Source organism: Branchiostoma floridae, chromosome 14 (genome assembly GCF_000003815.2).
Source record: "Branchiostoma floridae strain S238N-H82 chromosome 14, Bfl_VNyyK, whole genome shotgun sequence".
In the NCBI taxonomy this organism is placed as follows: Eukaryota; Metazoa; Chordata; class Leptocardii; order Amphioxiformes; family Branchiostomatidae; genus Branchiostoma; species Branchiostoma floridae.
The window spans coordinates 21,039,124-21,055,463 of NC_049992.1; the positions used below are offsets into that span (position 1 = coordinate 21,039,124).

At 38.8% G+C, this 16,340-nt stretch overlaps 2 protein-coding genes across 2 annotated transcripts in view; both read right to left on the bottom strand.

The window, feature by feature from the left end:
- Positions 1 to 6,322, bottom strand: part of LOC118430253 — a 7,961-nt gene extending 1,639 nt beyond the window's left edge. Inside the window, exons 1-13 of the mRNA XM_035840962.1 lie at positions 6,310 to 6,322; positions 5,981 to 6,119; positions 5,163 to 5,412; positions 4,842 to 5,019; positions 4,277 to 4,523; positions 3,901 to 4,107; positions 3,146 to 3,239; positions 2,765 to 2,916; positions 2,509 to 2,620; positions 2,247 to 2,383; positions 1,580 to 1,728; positions 1,050 to 1,149; positions 327 to 472 (exon numbers count right to left, since the gene is read on the bottom strand). Coding sequence (XP_035696855.1) covers positions 327 to 472; positions 1,050 to 1,149; positions 1,580 to 1,728; positions 2,247 to 2,383; positions 2,509 to 2,620; positions 2,765 to 2,916; positions 3,146 to 3,239; positions 3,901 to 4,107; positions 4,277 to 4,523; positions 4,842 to 5,012 — 1,515 coding nt within the window. The 5' untranslated portion in view covers positions 5,013 to 5,019; positions 5,163 to 5,412; positions 5,981 to 6,119; positions 6,310 to 6,322. The remainder of the gene's footprint in view (positions 1 to 326; positions 473 to 1,049; positions 1,150 to 1,579; positions 1,729 to 2,246; positions 2,384 to 2,508; positions 2,621 to 2,764; positions 2,917 to 3,145; positions 3,240 to 3,900; positions 4,108 to 4,276; positions 4,524 to 4,841; positions 5,020 to 5,162; positions 5,413 to 5,980; positions 6,120 to 6,309) is intronic.
- A 174-nt stretch (positions 6,323 to 6,496) lies between these two features.
- The window catches only part of LOC118430254, a 45,223-nt gene continuing 35,379 nt past the window's right edge, over positions 6,497 to 16,340 (bottom strand). Inside the window, exons 37-40 of the mRNA XM_035840964.1 lie at positions 14,091 to 14,259; positions 7,216 to 7,375; positions 6,902 to 7,067; positions 6,497 to 6,596 (exon numbers count right to left, since the gene is read on the bottom strand). Coding sequence (XP_035696857.1) covers positions 6,497 to 6,596; positions 6,902 to 7,067; positions 7,216 to 7,375; positions 14,091 to 14,259 — 595 coding nt within the window. The remainder of the gene's footprint in view (positions 6,597 to 6,901; positions 7,068 to 7,215; positions 7,376 to 14,090; positions 14,260 to 16,340) is intronic.

A 16,340-nucleotide genomic window follows, 5' to 3' on the forward strand; every position in this document is an offset into this window, starting at 1 on the left:
TATAATGTTAAGATCATTCTGTATGATTTGATAATGTTCCTATGAAAACCAGTACTTTGAACCAGTACAGTATTTGAATCTGTGACCAGTAATATGCTAATCTGTCTCTGACCATTGTTTCTAGCTGGTAGACAATCTGGGATGTTTTTGAGTTTATGTGGTTATGGGGGTCAATCCACTATTCAAACTGCTGGACAAGTCACAGTGGGAGCACTTCCTTATTGTTCTTACCTTGGGCAAGAAATCCCCAGGTTTAAGGACAGCAATTCTACCATGTCAAAGAGCAAAGTCCAGAATATAGAAACACAAAATCCTGGCATGGATACCTGTAAGTATTCAAACGTGTGAGTCTGGTTCAGCCCCACATTGACATACGGATGTACGTTGTTCCTGGTTCTCGGGAAGCGGCGGTCAGTCCCAAGGGCTACTTCATAGTACTCTATGGTCTGTTCTTTGTCATCGTCAAGTTTTCCTTTAGATGAAACACATTTGAGTAAATCATGTTAACATAATCAAGAGTGTTACTAATATACCGACCATGACGTCAATAAAAGACGCCGGTAAACAGTTCTTTTTACTATGATCAGTATAAAAAAATTACATGTTAACAAAAATTTTGTCAAGCCAAAAAAAGCGAAAAATATTATAAACAATGCTTTTAAAAAAAGCTGGCATTTTGCCAAGGTTTGCGCATATAAACTTTTTTTTTCTAGTTATTTGAATGTGCTGCAGGCTGCAAAATGCAAAAATACGCCTTTATTAATACACGTCGATTGATATGAAGTGATTTTCGAACAGGTACACCAGATGCATATCGATGTGTACGAATCTAAAGCTAATCTGAATTTATTAGGATTCCTAATACATTTTCTATACGAAATCGGCGAATGGCTATTACTTTCATCACCTGTCTAGTATTAGATTTCTTCATTTCAAATACCTTTGACAGATATCCAGCTTCCTTAAAGCTTACATGTCATTTATACATCCATGCATAGACAAGAATAGGCACAGACATCAATAAGAACTAGAAATGGTTCTCGATTCACCTTGCTGCCTTCTATCGCCAAAACTGTCCCAGTTCGCAGACAGTGTCGTGATTGATGGTTGGAAGTTGAGGTCATATCCTACAATACCTCCATCGCGAACCTGAAAATACATTTGAATTAGTTTTGGTTTTTAGTGGTGTTGGCTGTGTTTTCTTTCAGTCAATCATTCATAAAACTTCAATAATAATGTCCCTCATTAATTAAATGCACGTAAATTCAGTTTTAAATAGAGAAACCCTATATGGTATACATCTTGTCCCACGTAAGCATTTTCTGCCTCCTATTTTGTACTTTCTTTTACGTACATTGTAAACAGCAACATTTTTTCGCACTAAAAGATCCGTTCAGTTGACCAATATTTTACCGTCCATCATGTTAATATTACATTACGATGTTGGTTTTCTTCGAATGTTAATTCGTTTCAACTGGATTTAAAAAAAGTTGTTTCTTTATCAATAAATGATTGCTATTTATGTTGTAGCTTTTGATTCATTTATCTCAAATTACAAATGCGGAGCAGGATGACCCACCTCCCCAGGAATGAGCGGTTCCAGCATGACCGTGATGCCGTCCGACCTGACTGTGTACGTGAAGTTCATCTCGTTTGTAGCTCTTACAGCAACGAAGAACGTTTCACCGTCATGCATCTGCAGTTCATCGTTGTTGCCAGACGTTTGACCTTCGTATGAAAGCATGAAATATCGTATTACTATACATTATGACCCATTGTTAATGATTAGTTGTTTTTCAACAATAAACATAGATGGTTTGATGATAAACTCAAAAGGTAACTTTTTACAGAATATTAGGTTACAATCATATAACCATTTCACGTGATGAAAATTTCCAATTGTATTTGCTAAACTAATAACGTATTGCTTGATTTTATATTGACCTTACAGTTTCTAGTCAACTAACTTCAATAAGTAAGTTATACAAGTAAGTGTATTAACGCTGCCCTAATCAAACTAATATATATTCCTATGTTTAATTTTTTTTTCCTTATAGTGATGTTTGAGTTTGTTTAAAATGGCTATCCGTTGATGCTTAAAAAAGATTAAACGACTTTTACCCTTTATGTAATTTGATTTTCATTTAAATTTGATATTTTCTTGACCCGAAAAAACAACAACAAAGTGTGTCTTTCATTGACTTAGCTTTGCTGTGTCCTCTGGTAGTAAAGATAAATCATTCTACCTGGAGGGACTTCAGTAAAAGGCTGCATCACGGTACCGTCCACCTTCAGGATACTCCACTCGTACTTAGAGATGGGACACGGGTCTCCGCTGAAGTCCCAGTGGGCAGACAACTCCTCATTGTGGTCTTGATAATCCCTAAAAAATACATCCATATAAAGTTACAAGAATTCTATTTCCTTTACTCCTAAAAGATCTTTGAGAACAATGATTCGCTAAATACATTGACACCCTTTAATAATGAACTTAAGTGCTGTACTTACAGATCCTTAGTTGGATATTCTCCATCCCAAACCCTAGTGTCCCCCAGTGGCGGCAGTCCGGAACTCACACGGCTGATGTAAACACCGTTTGAGGTGGAGACGGTTAATAGACCTGAGATCGTACGTAAAAAAAACGAAAAGGAATTTAGTTATCCATTATATGATATTACCCTAATCGTTCACGTCTTCTGAAAGCACAAATGCCCATCTAATTAGAGACCTTAGAGGTAAAGCCGACGACCAAAACGTGCCTTACCCGCAGCATTTGTTCCACGTACTGTAGCAAAGACCTGTCGGACATCTGTCAGGTCCAGGCCTGATATAACGATGAAATTCTGTCCTGTTTCCACTGGTATAAAGTCTCGTAGCTGACCTCCACCGGCACTTGTACCGAGCGCTACTTCGTATCTATTTGGAGTAATTAAAAAAAAAGCCATCACACAACAAGGAATTATATCAAAAACGTTCATTTTTATCACCAATGTCACAGCATTTCCGTGCATTACTGTAAAAAGTTGCAGAAACTAAAAAAAATCTATACTGATTACCTTCTTTCACTATGATTCAGTTAGAAGTTAATAGAAGGCATAGAGCATGTTTTACTAGGTGTATTTTTAGCGAGTGACCATAGTCTTACCGTGAGATGGGACTTTCGGGGTCAGGAAACGGTTCCCATGCCACAGCAACTTGAGTAAGAGATTTTTGACAATTCACATCAAGAGCAGCACATTCTGTTTGTGAAAACGTAAAAGGAACAAAAATGAACTAAAAAACAAATAAATAAGTGCACAACGTTTCACAAGTGCAACGCGGGTTTTTTTCAGTTAGCAAATAGATAGCTAACTCTTTTTATAGGGCCATATAACATGTGGTATTCTTTACAAGAATTACTATTCAGATGACACCGCAAGCAGCTGAAGCGCATAGCCGGCTACGTCTACCCCAACTTCATCAGCAACAAAAACATCTACAAGCAGTGCAAAACGTCTCCACTACACAACGAAGTACACCGCCGCAGATGGCACCTTTTTGGACACATTCTATGTCTGAGTCACCACCTGCCTAAAAGGCTGTCAACATCGCCTTCAGCAAGAAACTGGCAACCTGGCTGGGTAGGCCCCGCGAAGGCCTTTTAGACTGCCTGATTGACGACGTGAAACTGTATTTCAATCAGAATGTCAAGATGGCACCTTACATGCTTAAATGGCTGCGGAACCAGGCAGCAGACAAGGCACAGTGGAATGGGATGTACAGGGACATTGATGAGGACACACACTGATTTGGTGTGCCGATCAGTAAGAGCTGTACATTTGCAACTAAGACCAGTATATATTGTATCCATTAACTTGGTCTAGTTTTTTTGTCATAAAAGTTTTAGAAATAACCAACAACCTTGTCTGGATGTGCAGGTAACCACGCGTTCTCCTTCTTTGCTAGTCCTATTGACCTCTTCAGTTCGACTCAGTTCTACAACTTGACCAGCTATTGGCGGGGTATTGTCTATTACGATTGGTCCAGAATAGGCCTTCTGGAAGTCCCCAACAGCATTGTAGCCAATAACAGTGACGTAGTAGATCGCATCATGTATGACTGTTATACCTGAAAAATAGTAAACACTGTAAATGCCATTTTTTCCTTACCTGTAATGTACCTGGCTTGTGGAAAGATGGTATTATATTATGAAATCAGCTATGTTATTATTAAGTATTCACCTGAGACAACATGATTTTGTATAAATTGCAATCAGAGGTCGGGTAAGATCACGCACCCCTAGGACTATAGTGAGTTTCATGACTGGGGATCCGTGTGAAGTTAAAGATGGAGTCATCTCCCTCAGCTTCCCCAACACCAAACATGTAGTACTGGATGGTGCTTTCCGTATCGTAGAACCCGTGCCAGTGACAGGACAGCTCACTGGAGTCTTGTATAAACTGGGGACAGAAAACCTCACCGGCAACAGGAGGCGTCTCGTCAACAGTCAAGCTGCCCGAGATAGCACGTCCCCAAAGACCAACCTGGTAAGAGGAAGAACATGTGATACAAGCGTTGAATTAACAGCCCCCCTCCCAAATGCTACATTTCACAAGGCTTCACAATACATCCCTTGTTTACTGACTCTTTCTTCGGCTCTTGTCATCTCGGGAGACGAGATCTCTGTCAGTTTCTGACTAAGACATTGGAATAAGGTGCATTCTAAATATATAATTTTGGATTTCAAAGGGGAAAAACTCCAACGGAAGTAGTAATGATATGCTTCAGTAAAGTACTAATTCTAATAAGTTCCGATTGCCAACATTTTAAAAGTTTTTATATGTAGGTAGGATATGACTTACCACATTCATTGCAGACACCGTAAGGGTATTTGATGCCCCGTCTCTGATAGGTTTCACCAGAGAGTTAGGTACCGACGTGTCTGTTGTATTCGTGACTGGGTAAACATCACAGGCACCGGGGTAACTTCCGTAACAGAACCACGAGTAGGCCACCGCATCCTTTGATTCCATGATATGCCTGTGGGCAAACAAATAGTGTTAAAGCTTGCCAACTGGTCATCAAAGCCACGAATTCCACATCATTAGAGTGCAATTATTTTCTTTCAGGGACAATTATTAATCATGAAAAATTACATTGGGCCTTGAATAAATTTTACCTACCAGTTTGCACTGATAGAATCGACTGACTTCTGGTAATGAGAACGCTCCCAATCAAGCTCGAAGGAGTTGTTTCCGATCTGTACACCGACGCTGTCTATCTGTATGACCGGCGGGCTGATGTCCACAGTAAACCCGTCTGTAGAGAAGTCCAGCACGTTACCGGCACCTGTGATAGCTCGGACTGTGGCGTAGTACTGTACACCGGGGCTCAGGGGTAGGAGGGACTGGGCCTGTCCGTGGCTACTGAGACCTGCGAGATCGGTGGGCAAGCAAGTCTATATCAGCCAATATGTATCCAGGTTACTCCTTAAATGAATAAAGATAATCTTTTTACACAACCAACGTTTCGGTGACCGTTTGTCACCTTTTTAAAGGTGATTCTGGTTGATTTTAACAGGTGTTGCTGTTCAGTTTAAATGTGGTCATAAAATATATAGTTTTATATCGTTAGCTAGAAAGTGTGGTGGAAGTAAAATCATAAGGCGCAGTACATTAGAAGCGGGTCCGTGCGGGGGTACTTGGACTTGTGAAAAAGTGTTTATCGTCGAAAAGACAGAAGAGGTTATCCCACGAAACGTCGGGTGTACCGTTTTACTCACAAATTATAATTCATCAGAATATGACACTCGCTTCTGGAGTGGAATGGCCATTTAAGACATTACACCAATGACCATATTTCGCTACCAACGGCACGGAAATGAATTTTCACTTGAGTATAAGACGTTAATATGTGTTTCATCTAAGTATGTAAAAATCTTTGTAGCTACAGAAATATCTGTAAGTCTTTTATTTTAGATATGATAGAGGTTATACCACACCTCCTCCAGGATTATCAGTATGGTCCGACAGCACAATCCCCGCTGCTGTGTACGGCTGCACATCGTCCAGTCTCGGCTCCGTCCCCACCGACCACTCGTAATGGATGATGCCGTGCTGCTCACTCTCAAATCCGCTGAACTGGGAAATGAGTTCAACACTGAGTTCAATGATAGTAAAAAAAGAAATGCTTAGCTTATTACTAATCTTTGATTTTAGAACATTAGTCATTTGAAGAATTTTCTAATTCCAGCATTTATATATAAAATGGAGTTTTACCTAGACTGTGACAGTTGACGCATTCCAGCATTTATACACAATGGAGTTTTACCTGGACTGTGACAGTTGACGCATTCCAGCATTTATACAAAATGGAGTTTTACCTGGACAGTGACAGTTGACGCATTCCGGCATTTATAGAAAATGGAGTTTTACATGGACTGTGACAGTTGACGCATTCCAGCATTTATACAAAATGGAGTTTTACCTGGACTGTGACAGTTGACGCATTCCAGCATTTATACAAAATGGAGTTTTACCTGGACTGTGACAGTAGACCACGCCTCCCAGCCGTCAGTCACTGTCCCGGCCTGGTCAGCTCGGACTACCTTTATAGGACTGAGTGTAATCATGTATACAACGTAAATCTATTGTAACGACCCGATACTGGCCGTTTACATTTGACTTGAGAAAGAAGATAACTCTTCCCCGGCAACGTGTGATGATTTTAAAAACAAGGTTGGCACAATTTTCTAACTGCGTATTTGGAGGCCAATGCAGTCAAACATTAAATGATGCCCTTTCCTATTTGTGTATATCGCTCATCATACTTAGATGTATTACTGAAAATGGAATGGATACTTGGAGCTCTGTTGTCAATTGTGTATCTGTTGCCTAGAACTGTGATCTTTGTGCATGTCTACCTTGACGTGATGTTCCTTGAAAAGCTCCCAGCAGCGTTTTCAGCCTTCACCGTTAGATAGTAGATAGGTGAGTTGGTTGTTTTGTTTGTCAGTTGAAGACTGAGATTCCCGACGTAACCATCTGCTCCAGGGCCTAGATTCTGGTAGCCACTGACATCATTGCCACCTGAACACCATATGGTAGATAAAAACACAAATTGACACATTTTTTCCACAAAATATGTTGATGTTGAGAAAATACTACCAGTGTACGCTGCATGAAAAAACAAATGGCACTAAGTAACTTAATTAGGAAACAAAATTGACGTTCTGACCTGGTGTCGTTCCTACAGCTACCCAATAGGACACCACCCCGCTCTGAGCGTCAGTAGCCATCCAGGACGCCTGTATACCCTGTAGGTCTGTGTGGAGAACATAGCCGTCATTCAGCTCCTCAGGCTCTCCGGATGTCACCCCGATCCTCACATTGTCCATCTGGAAACAGTCACATGGTAAATGCAAATACGTTAAGGTAAATCTATGTAAATCTACATTTTAAGAGCGAATGTCTGTAAGGGTCAAACAATGGTGGCAGGGGTCAAAAAATAGATTTGGCTCGTATTTTGCACAGTGATAGTACTTGGTACACAACCCCTCAAAATAGCTTTCTTTCTGCTCAGAACCTCTCGTTGCTATGGCAACAGGCCAAAGAAGTTTATGGGCCATTTTTCCAGATTTTGGCATGTAAAAAACATAAAAATTGGCCAAATTTAGGGCATTAATACTGATCAATGCTTTAACTTACAAACAAAAGCAGAATTTCCTGATTAGAGCAATGCCTGAACTTGCATTAAATAGCAGAAAAGTTAATCTTCTGTAAAATCTATGGTCATGGGCAACCTGAATGCAATACACTGTTTTCACGTTGTGAAAAAACTGAAATTTTGCCCAACTTTGAAGCACTGAAAGTCCGTAAGTGTAAAGATTTTTCACTTGAAATTCACACCAAATAATAACCCACTAAAGAGCTATTAGATGAATGCTTGGAAAGTTTGGGTTCTTGTTTTGTTGCTACGCAATTATCCTTTAAAGTGGGTCAATTTTCATGATTTTGAGAAAATGTCATTTTTTGCTATCTTTGAACTACTGTAAGTTCTAAACCAAACTTGTTCTGTTATTGGAATTTATTTGGAAGATAAACCAATATATTGTCTATCAAATGCATGCTTGTAAAGTTTGCGTTCATGTTTTGTTGCTACGCAACTGTCCTTTAAAATGGGTCAATTTTCATGATTTTGATAATATGTCATTTTTGCCATTTTTGCACAATCATAACTTCCAAACCAAACTTGTTCTGTTATTGAAACTTACATCAAATATAAAGAGCTATGTCCAGTATCAGGGTGAAGTGCACGAAGTTAGGGTGTACGAAGTTGTACGAAGTTGTACGAAGTTGTACGAAGTTACAACCGTTTCCTACTGGCTTTGAGGCTATATCAGGAGTCACAGATGACGTCAAATCATTTATTGGATGACGTCATCTAACTTCGTACAATAGGCAGGGTAGGGTGGCATGTGTACGAAGTTGTCCGAAGTTGTGCAAAGTTACGTGGCGTCATCTAACTTCGTACAGTAGGCAGGGTAGGGTGGCATGTGTACGAAGTTGTCCGAAGTTGTGCAAAGTTACGTGACGTCATCTAACTTCGTACAGTAGGCAGGGTAGGATGGCAATTGTACGAAGTCGTCCGAAGTTGTGCAAAGTTACGTGACGCCATCTAACTTCGTACAATAGGCAGGGTAGGGTGGCATGTGTACGAAGTTGTCCGAAGTTGTGCAAAGTTACGTGACGTCATCTAACTTCGTACAGTAGGCAGGGTAGGATGGTATGTGTACGAAGTTGTCCGAAGTTGTGCTAAGTTGGGTGATGTCATTTTACCTCGGACAGTGGCTAAGGTATGTTAGCCAAGATTACAAAGTTGTCCAAAATTCTTAATGTACATACTGTTAGTTATCGAAAGCATCAAACGTAAAATAGATATAATACACAGCATACACGCACATACACGAATGAAAAATAGATGCAAATAAACCAATAACAATCAATGCTCATAAGTTCTAAAAAACTTCATTTATTTTCACTCCTTTAACCACATTCCCACCTAAATAAATACAAATGCATACAATGTACCTGACAGAATTCAGTGCACTTGTGCTATCACAGTGACTTTTCTTATCGTGGAGTGATAGTGTTTGCAAATGTTATCAGTTACAAATTGAAGCGCCAGTTTTCCTAACTCTCTATTAATTACCTACTTTTTTTAATATCATGTCCTTCAATGTCCATTTCTTATTCTTATCACTTTTATAAGTCAGAAAGTAATTACCCTGCTTTTTTAAAACCAATTGCACCATGTTAAAAATGTTTGTACAGATTTCTCGACTTCTAATATTGTATAAGTAATTTCATCATTTGTTATAGTAGTAGGGTACAGTTTCTACCCGCAAGTCCACGGGTCTTAGGTCTACTACAGATGGGCCGCATAGACATACGTCCAGTGGCGTGGCATCGTTGACTATATACAATGTAGACTTCCTAGTTCCGTTGTCTTGTACAGGGCAGTGCCAGTGCGCCGCTGGTCTAGATAGCAGCTACGATGGCTGGCATATATTTTTCTATGCCTCTCACCTTTTTTTGTGTCGTAAACATAATTCCACCATCTCCGTCTGCTTCCGCGAAACAGTGTGAACAATAACAGTTATCAGGACTACTGTTGTTTCCGCCCTCAAGGACCTTCTCTAGTCTAGATAATTGTCAATCAGTGCGCGAACGTAGTCGTGGCAAGAATCTGTAATGGCCAAGCGTAGCGCCTCACCGGGGATCATTTCTCTATCCTTCTAGTCTTCTCAACAAAACTCATCCTCCTCTCAGGATATTTATATTGGATGGCCGGTGATATAAGAATACCTCTTGTAACGTGAGAAGCATTATGTTGCTTGTTGCTATGAGCAAGCGTACTTCCTTATAAATAAAAAGAACGTGACAGTTTGGTTCGAGAACCATTTTTTTTCGAATTCGAATTCAAGTTCGAACAGTCAAAGGGAAATAGACATGTAAAGCCTAATAGCCTAATATGATTTGACTGTCCCAGTTTTTGCACATTACATAAAGTTTTTAGAAGTTGCATTAATATAGCAACTTAACTAAGTAGGTATTCTTCATATTCATTGGTTATGATAGACATCAACCTCAAAGTTGATGCGCTTCTTGCAACAGAACTCTATTAACGTTATAAAGTTTATTAGGAGAACTCTGTATCAAATAAATTTGAACGTTAACCACCATCCCGAGTAAATTGTACAACTTGTAATGTCTGTAAAAAGTTTGGAGACGTCATGGTTACGATGACGTCATAACTTTGTACAACTTCGGACAACTTCGTACACCACCCGGCTGACTGTCCAAAGTTAGGATGACGTAGTGGTTATGATGACGTCATAACTTCGGACAACTTCGGACAACTTCGTACACCACCCGGCTGACTGTCCAAAAGTTAGGATGACGTAATGGTTAGGATGACGTCATAACTTCGGACAACTTTGGACAACTTCGGACAACTTCGTACACCACCCGGCTGACTGTCCAAAAGTTAGGATGACGTAATGGTTAGGATGACGTCATAACTTCGGACAACTTCGGACAACTTCGTACACCACCCGGCTGACTGTCCAAAGTTAGGATGACGTAGTGGTTAGGATGACGTCATAACTTCGGATAACTTCGGACAACTTCGTACACCACCCGGCTGACTGTCTAAGGTTAGGATGACGTAATTGTTAGGATGACGTCATAACTTCGGACAACTTTGGACAACTTCGTACACCACCCGGCTGACTGTCCAAAGTTAGGATGACGTAATGGTTAGGATGACGTTATTACTTCGGACAACTTTGGACAACTTCTGCCATCTAAATTAACTTAGGACAACTTCGTGCATTTCACCCTGATACTGGACATGGGTGAATATAAACCAATATATTGTCTATGAAACTCATGCTTATTAAAGTTGTGTTCTTATTTCGTTGCTCCGTAACTGTCCTTTAAAGTAGGTCAATTTTTATAATTTTGACAAAATGTCATTTTGTGCCATATTTGAACTATTGTAAGTTCTAAACCAAACTTGTTCTGTTATTGGAATTTATTTGAAAGATAAAGCAATATATTGTCTATTAAATGCATACTTGTAAAGTTCTTGTTTTGTTGCTATGCAATTTTGGGTCAGTTTTCATGATTCTGATAATATGTCATTTTGTGCCATTTCTGCGCAATCATAACATCCAAACCAAACTTGTTATGTTATTGGAATTTACTTGGAATGTAAACCAATATATTGTTTATCAAAGGCACGCATGTAAAGTTTGGGTACTTGTTTTGTTGGTACACATTTTCCCTTTGAAGTGGGCTGATTTTCATGACTTTGATGATATGTCATTTTTGCTATATTTGAACTATCATAAATTCTAAACCAAAATTGTTGTGTAATTGAAATAACCAATATATTGTTTATCAGATATATGCTTATATTTGAGTTCTTGTTTTGTTGATACACAATTGTCCTTTAAAGTAGTTCAATTTTCGTGACTTTGATAGTTATTTTGTGCTATATTTACACAGTGATAAATTCCAAACCAAACTTGTTCTGTAACGGAAATTTGCTTGAAATATAAACCAATACATTGTCTATCAACTGCATGACTATGCACAGTTGGGGTTCTTGTATTCTAGCAGAATACGTACATGTCCCTATAAGTAGGTCGTTTTTCGCACTTATCCTAAAACTTGTTTTTGACAATGGCGATACACTAGACGTGGTAGTCTTCATTTTTATAGAATTAATGTAACACTAACAATGTGTAACCACACTAAAGAAAAACAAACATTTGAAGGGATTCTACACAGTCATGCTCGTTGTTAAAGTCAGATGCATCTACTCTGAACTTCTGAACATTCTACTAGATTTGCAGTTGAACCTCCTTGTCTACAGTGACTTAAGTTAAACATGCTTGCGTCCCCACAAATATTGACTCCCGAAGACTTAACTTGTGTTTTTCATCAAACTCTGTGCATCTTTCCACTTACAGTGCCATGTTCATGTGAACAATATGTACACCCTCTGCTATTTCTGTGTACTTATTTTGACCATGGACAGGAACTTATAGGTAATCTTGAAGATTGAACTGTGAGCCCTGAAATGTGAGCACTTTTATGTAGATGTGTCGTCAATAATCACTGCCGGTGTATAGTCAGCATTTGTGGAAAAACCTTAAGAGTACCCAAGTTCCTGCCATTGTTCAAAATGAATACTGGCCACAGACATTGCAGAAGTTGACCAAACGCATGTTTGTCTGATATGTATGCTACTGTGAATAGAAAGACACACTGATATTGGTGATATTTGTTCAAAGTAGAAACAAGTTAAGTCTTTGAGAGTCAATATTGTGGGAAGCTAACATAAGACTGTAGACTGTAGTCATACACGAGTATACATAGCGTGCGTAGCTGCAGAGATATCAGAATGTTTGGAAGTTCTGAGTGGATGCATCTGACACACCCTCCTATGTAGGGCTAATCCCGCGGCATACGCAAAAGCCTTATGGTATCAGTGAGACATTTGTTTGTGCCACTGGATTATGATTTATCCCTGCATGAAAGAGGGGATGAGGGACATTGAAGACGAGTATTACTTTGTGTAGAATCTCTACAACTTTTTTTTCTTTATGGTGATAGCGTGTTTGTTACATTGTTTCTATAAAAAACAAAGACTGTGACATGTGTATTACAGTAACTGTTTTTTTTTCAACAACAAGATTAGTGGAATACGACCTACTTCAGATATGTGCATACTCTGCTAGAATACAAGAACCTGAAATGTGCAAGCATGCGTCTGATGGACAATATATTGGTTCAATGTGAATTTCAATTACAGAACAAGTTTGGTTTGGAAGTTATGATTGTGCAAAGATGGCACAAAATGACATATTATCAAAATCATGAAAATTAACCCACTTTAAAGGACAATTGCGTAGCAACAAAACAAGAACACAAACTTTACAAGCATGCATTTGATAGACAATATATTGGTTTATCTTTCAAATAAATTCCAATAACAGAACAAGTTTGGTTTAGAACTTACAATAGTTCAAAGATAGCAAAAAATGACATTTTCTCAAAATCATGAAAATTGACCTACTTTAAAGGACAATTGCGTAGCAACAAAACATGAACGCAAACTTTACAAGCATGCATTTGATAGACAATATATTGGTTTATCTTTCAAATAAATTCCAATAACAGAACAAGTTTGGTTTAGAACTTACAGTAGTTCAAAGAGAGCAAAAAATGACATTTTCTCAAAATCATGAAAATTGACCCACTTTAAAGGATAATTGCGTAGCAACAAAACATGAACCCAAACTTTGCAAGCATTCATCTAATAGCTCTTTAGTGGGTTATTATTTGGTGTGAATTGCAAGTGGAAAATCTTTACACTTACGGACTTTCAGTGCTTCAAAGTTGGGCAAAATTTCAGTTTTTTCACAACGTGAAAACAGTGTATTGCATTCAGGTTGCCCATGACCATAGATTTTACAGAAGATTAACTCTACTGCTATTTAATGCAAGTTCAGGCATTGCCCTATTCAGGACATTCTGCTTTTGTTTGTAAGTTAAAGCATTGATCAGTATTAGTGCCCTAAAGTTGGCAAATTTTCATGTTTTTTACATGCCAAAATCTGGAAAAATGGCCCATAAACTTCTTTGGCCTGCTACCATAGCAACGAGAGGTTCTGAGCAGAAAGAAAGCTATTTTGAGGGGTTGTGTACCAAGTACTATCACTGTGCAAAATATGAGCCAAATCTATTTTTTGACCCCTGCCACCATTGTTTGACCCTTACAGACATTCGCTCTTAAAATACGTCTGGTAATGGAGGGGTTCGTCAATTTTGTGCAGAGCTGGCTATTCTATTTACTATCTAAGATAATATCATAATGATATATTTTCCTTTTGAAATGCCAGCTTTCACTGCGATACATATGATTATAATATACGCTTAACCCGATAACGTGTAACATTGCAAAATATATACATAACATATTGTCGAAACATTGCAGGGATATTTACTTGACATAACAACATAATAAACGATACTTACATTTGGTGGACTGGTGTCCACTATCAAACCGTCAGTTTCGTGCACAGTTGAAGCCCCTGCACCGTTAACGGCGGTGACGCGCACAAAGTAGAACGCACCATCTTTTAGACTGAGATTTGCAGGTGATGTCCATGTGTTTTGCGTTCCATCAACTTCAGCTTTCTGTTCCCTGCTAATGCATAAAGGTATGCCTCAACTTAAGTGTATGTTTATATAGATCACAATTTTATATATTAATGATATAATATTAAACAATTAATTGTTAATGCAATTTTGCTTCTATTGAAATATAGGGAAGCTTTTAGCAAATGGCATACATTACTAAAAGGTACAATAGCCCTTTAACCCTCAAGCGCCCGACCTTTTTTTGCGACTAAAATGACCGAGTGGGGTCCAGACGGACCCCAAAATGTTTTGTTCATAAAATCTCAGTACAATTTCTTATCGGCGATCATTGTATATACATGGCTTCGTCAATGTAAGAGGAAGATTTTGAGATGTTAAGGTGTTGCTAATTCCAACTCATTATCATAATTTATGCAACAGTTCAGAAGGACCACGTTTTGCACTAAACCTATTCCGACCTGATAGGGGAATTTGAGGCCCTCAGCAACATTTATGTCGCATAACTCATGAACGGCTAGAGCTAAAGCTATGAAACTTGGTAATTGATCACAAAATATTGTTCGCAAAAGTTTTTGATCAATAAATAAATTTTATCATTTTTGGGGGTTGCCATGGCAACCATATTCTAACAGGCATATTTTTGCCAAAATTTGACAACTGGTAAACTACACCTGTTTTCTGACAACAATTAAATTCTATGAAATTCAAAGTTATTTTCATGACTTAAAATTTATAATTTATGCTAATTTCATGACGTCATTGGTCAAAATCCAAGATGGCCGCCCTGGTTACGTAAAATGACGTCATAATGTCGTCACATTACAAGTTGATGACACAGAAATTTTTGTGAGGATTTAGATTTACATTCTTATTATTGTCTGAAAGTTTGGTAGTCATACTATAAGTGGTTAAGGATTTAGCGTCCAAAGTTTGTTTTAAAAACTGCACATTTTTGCTGGGGTCCGTTTGGACCCCAGAGGGACTGAACACAAATTTTCTTAATAATTTCCACATTATTATACCAATCTTTGCGAAAACTTAGGAGAAGGTATAAGACATATTGACTGACAAAGTCACGGAAGGATTTTTTCTTCAGATCAAAAATGTTGAAATGGCACTTCAAAATGTACGCCTGGGGTCCAAATAGACCCCACTCGGGTGTTTGAGGGTTAAGGCCGTAGTAACAGTGCTTTGCTGGGCACGATATTTGGAGGCGCAGCCCAACACATTTAATCCCCAACCGAATTTTACAGTGAGAATAGTGTGTAAACTGCCTTTCCTAAATGGCGAATGGTCGGTAACATGATCAGATTTGAGCCCAGGACCTCTTGCGAACAATACGTTGTGGTACACGACCGGTGTGAAAGGGATTTTGCCCCCCCCCCCCCCAGGGATTTGGCCCCCCCCCCCGGGGGGGGGGCGAGATCACTAGCGTTTTCGCCCCCCTTTAGCGTTTTCGCCCCCCCCCCCCCCAGAACATTACTAGTATTCCTCGGAGGGGTCTTAAGAGCAGCTGGTTACTACATATTAGGTGCGCTACCTGCTACTATACTGCACCTGTGAGTAACATAGTTGGTGTGTTACCTGGTACCTATATGGCACCTTATTACCGTAAGATGTCATACCTTGTTCGGTGCAAGCACTACATTGAAAGGACATTTTTTTTTGCAGCTGACATGGCAGAGGTGGCATAGAAAACAATGCTATTGTGAACGTATAAATCAACACCGTCTATGGTACGGAATACGTCAGCTATATGTTTTCAATTTGTCAAAGTATTTTCTTTCTTGTGCAGAAAGCATTTCCAAAGCACTAAGAAAAACACAATTGAATAATAGTTTCTCATTATAGACACTATCTACGCACAAGTTCATATACCTGTTGCTAAATGCTACAAAAAACTGGTAAAGTACCAGTCTTAAAAAACACGGGTAAAACACCAGTTCCTAAATACTAGAAAAACAGTCATATTGGAGGTGAAGATATCCATAGGGTAGGTGCATATAACGTACCAGTTTCTAAATATTAGAAAAACAGTCATATTGAAGGTGAAGATACCCCTTGGCCAGGTGCATGCACCAAAATGTGCATTATTCTAATGAATACCTTATTTGCATAATCAAT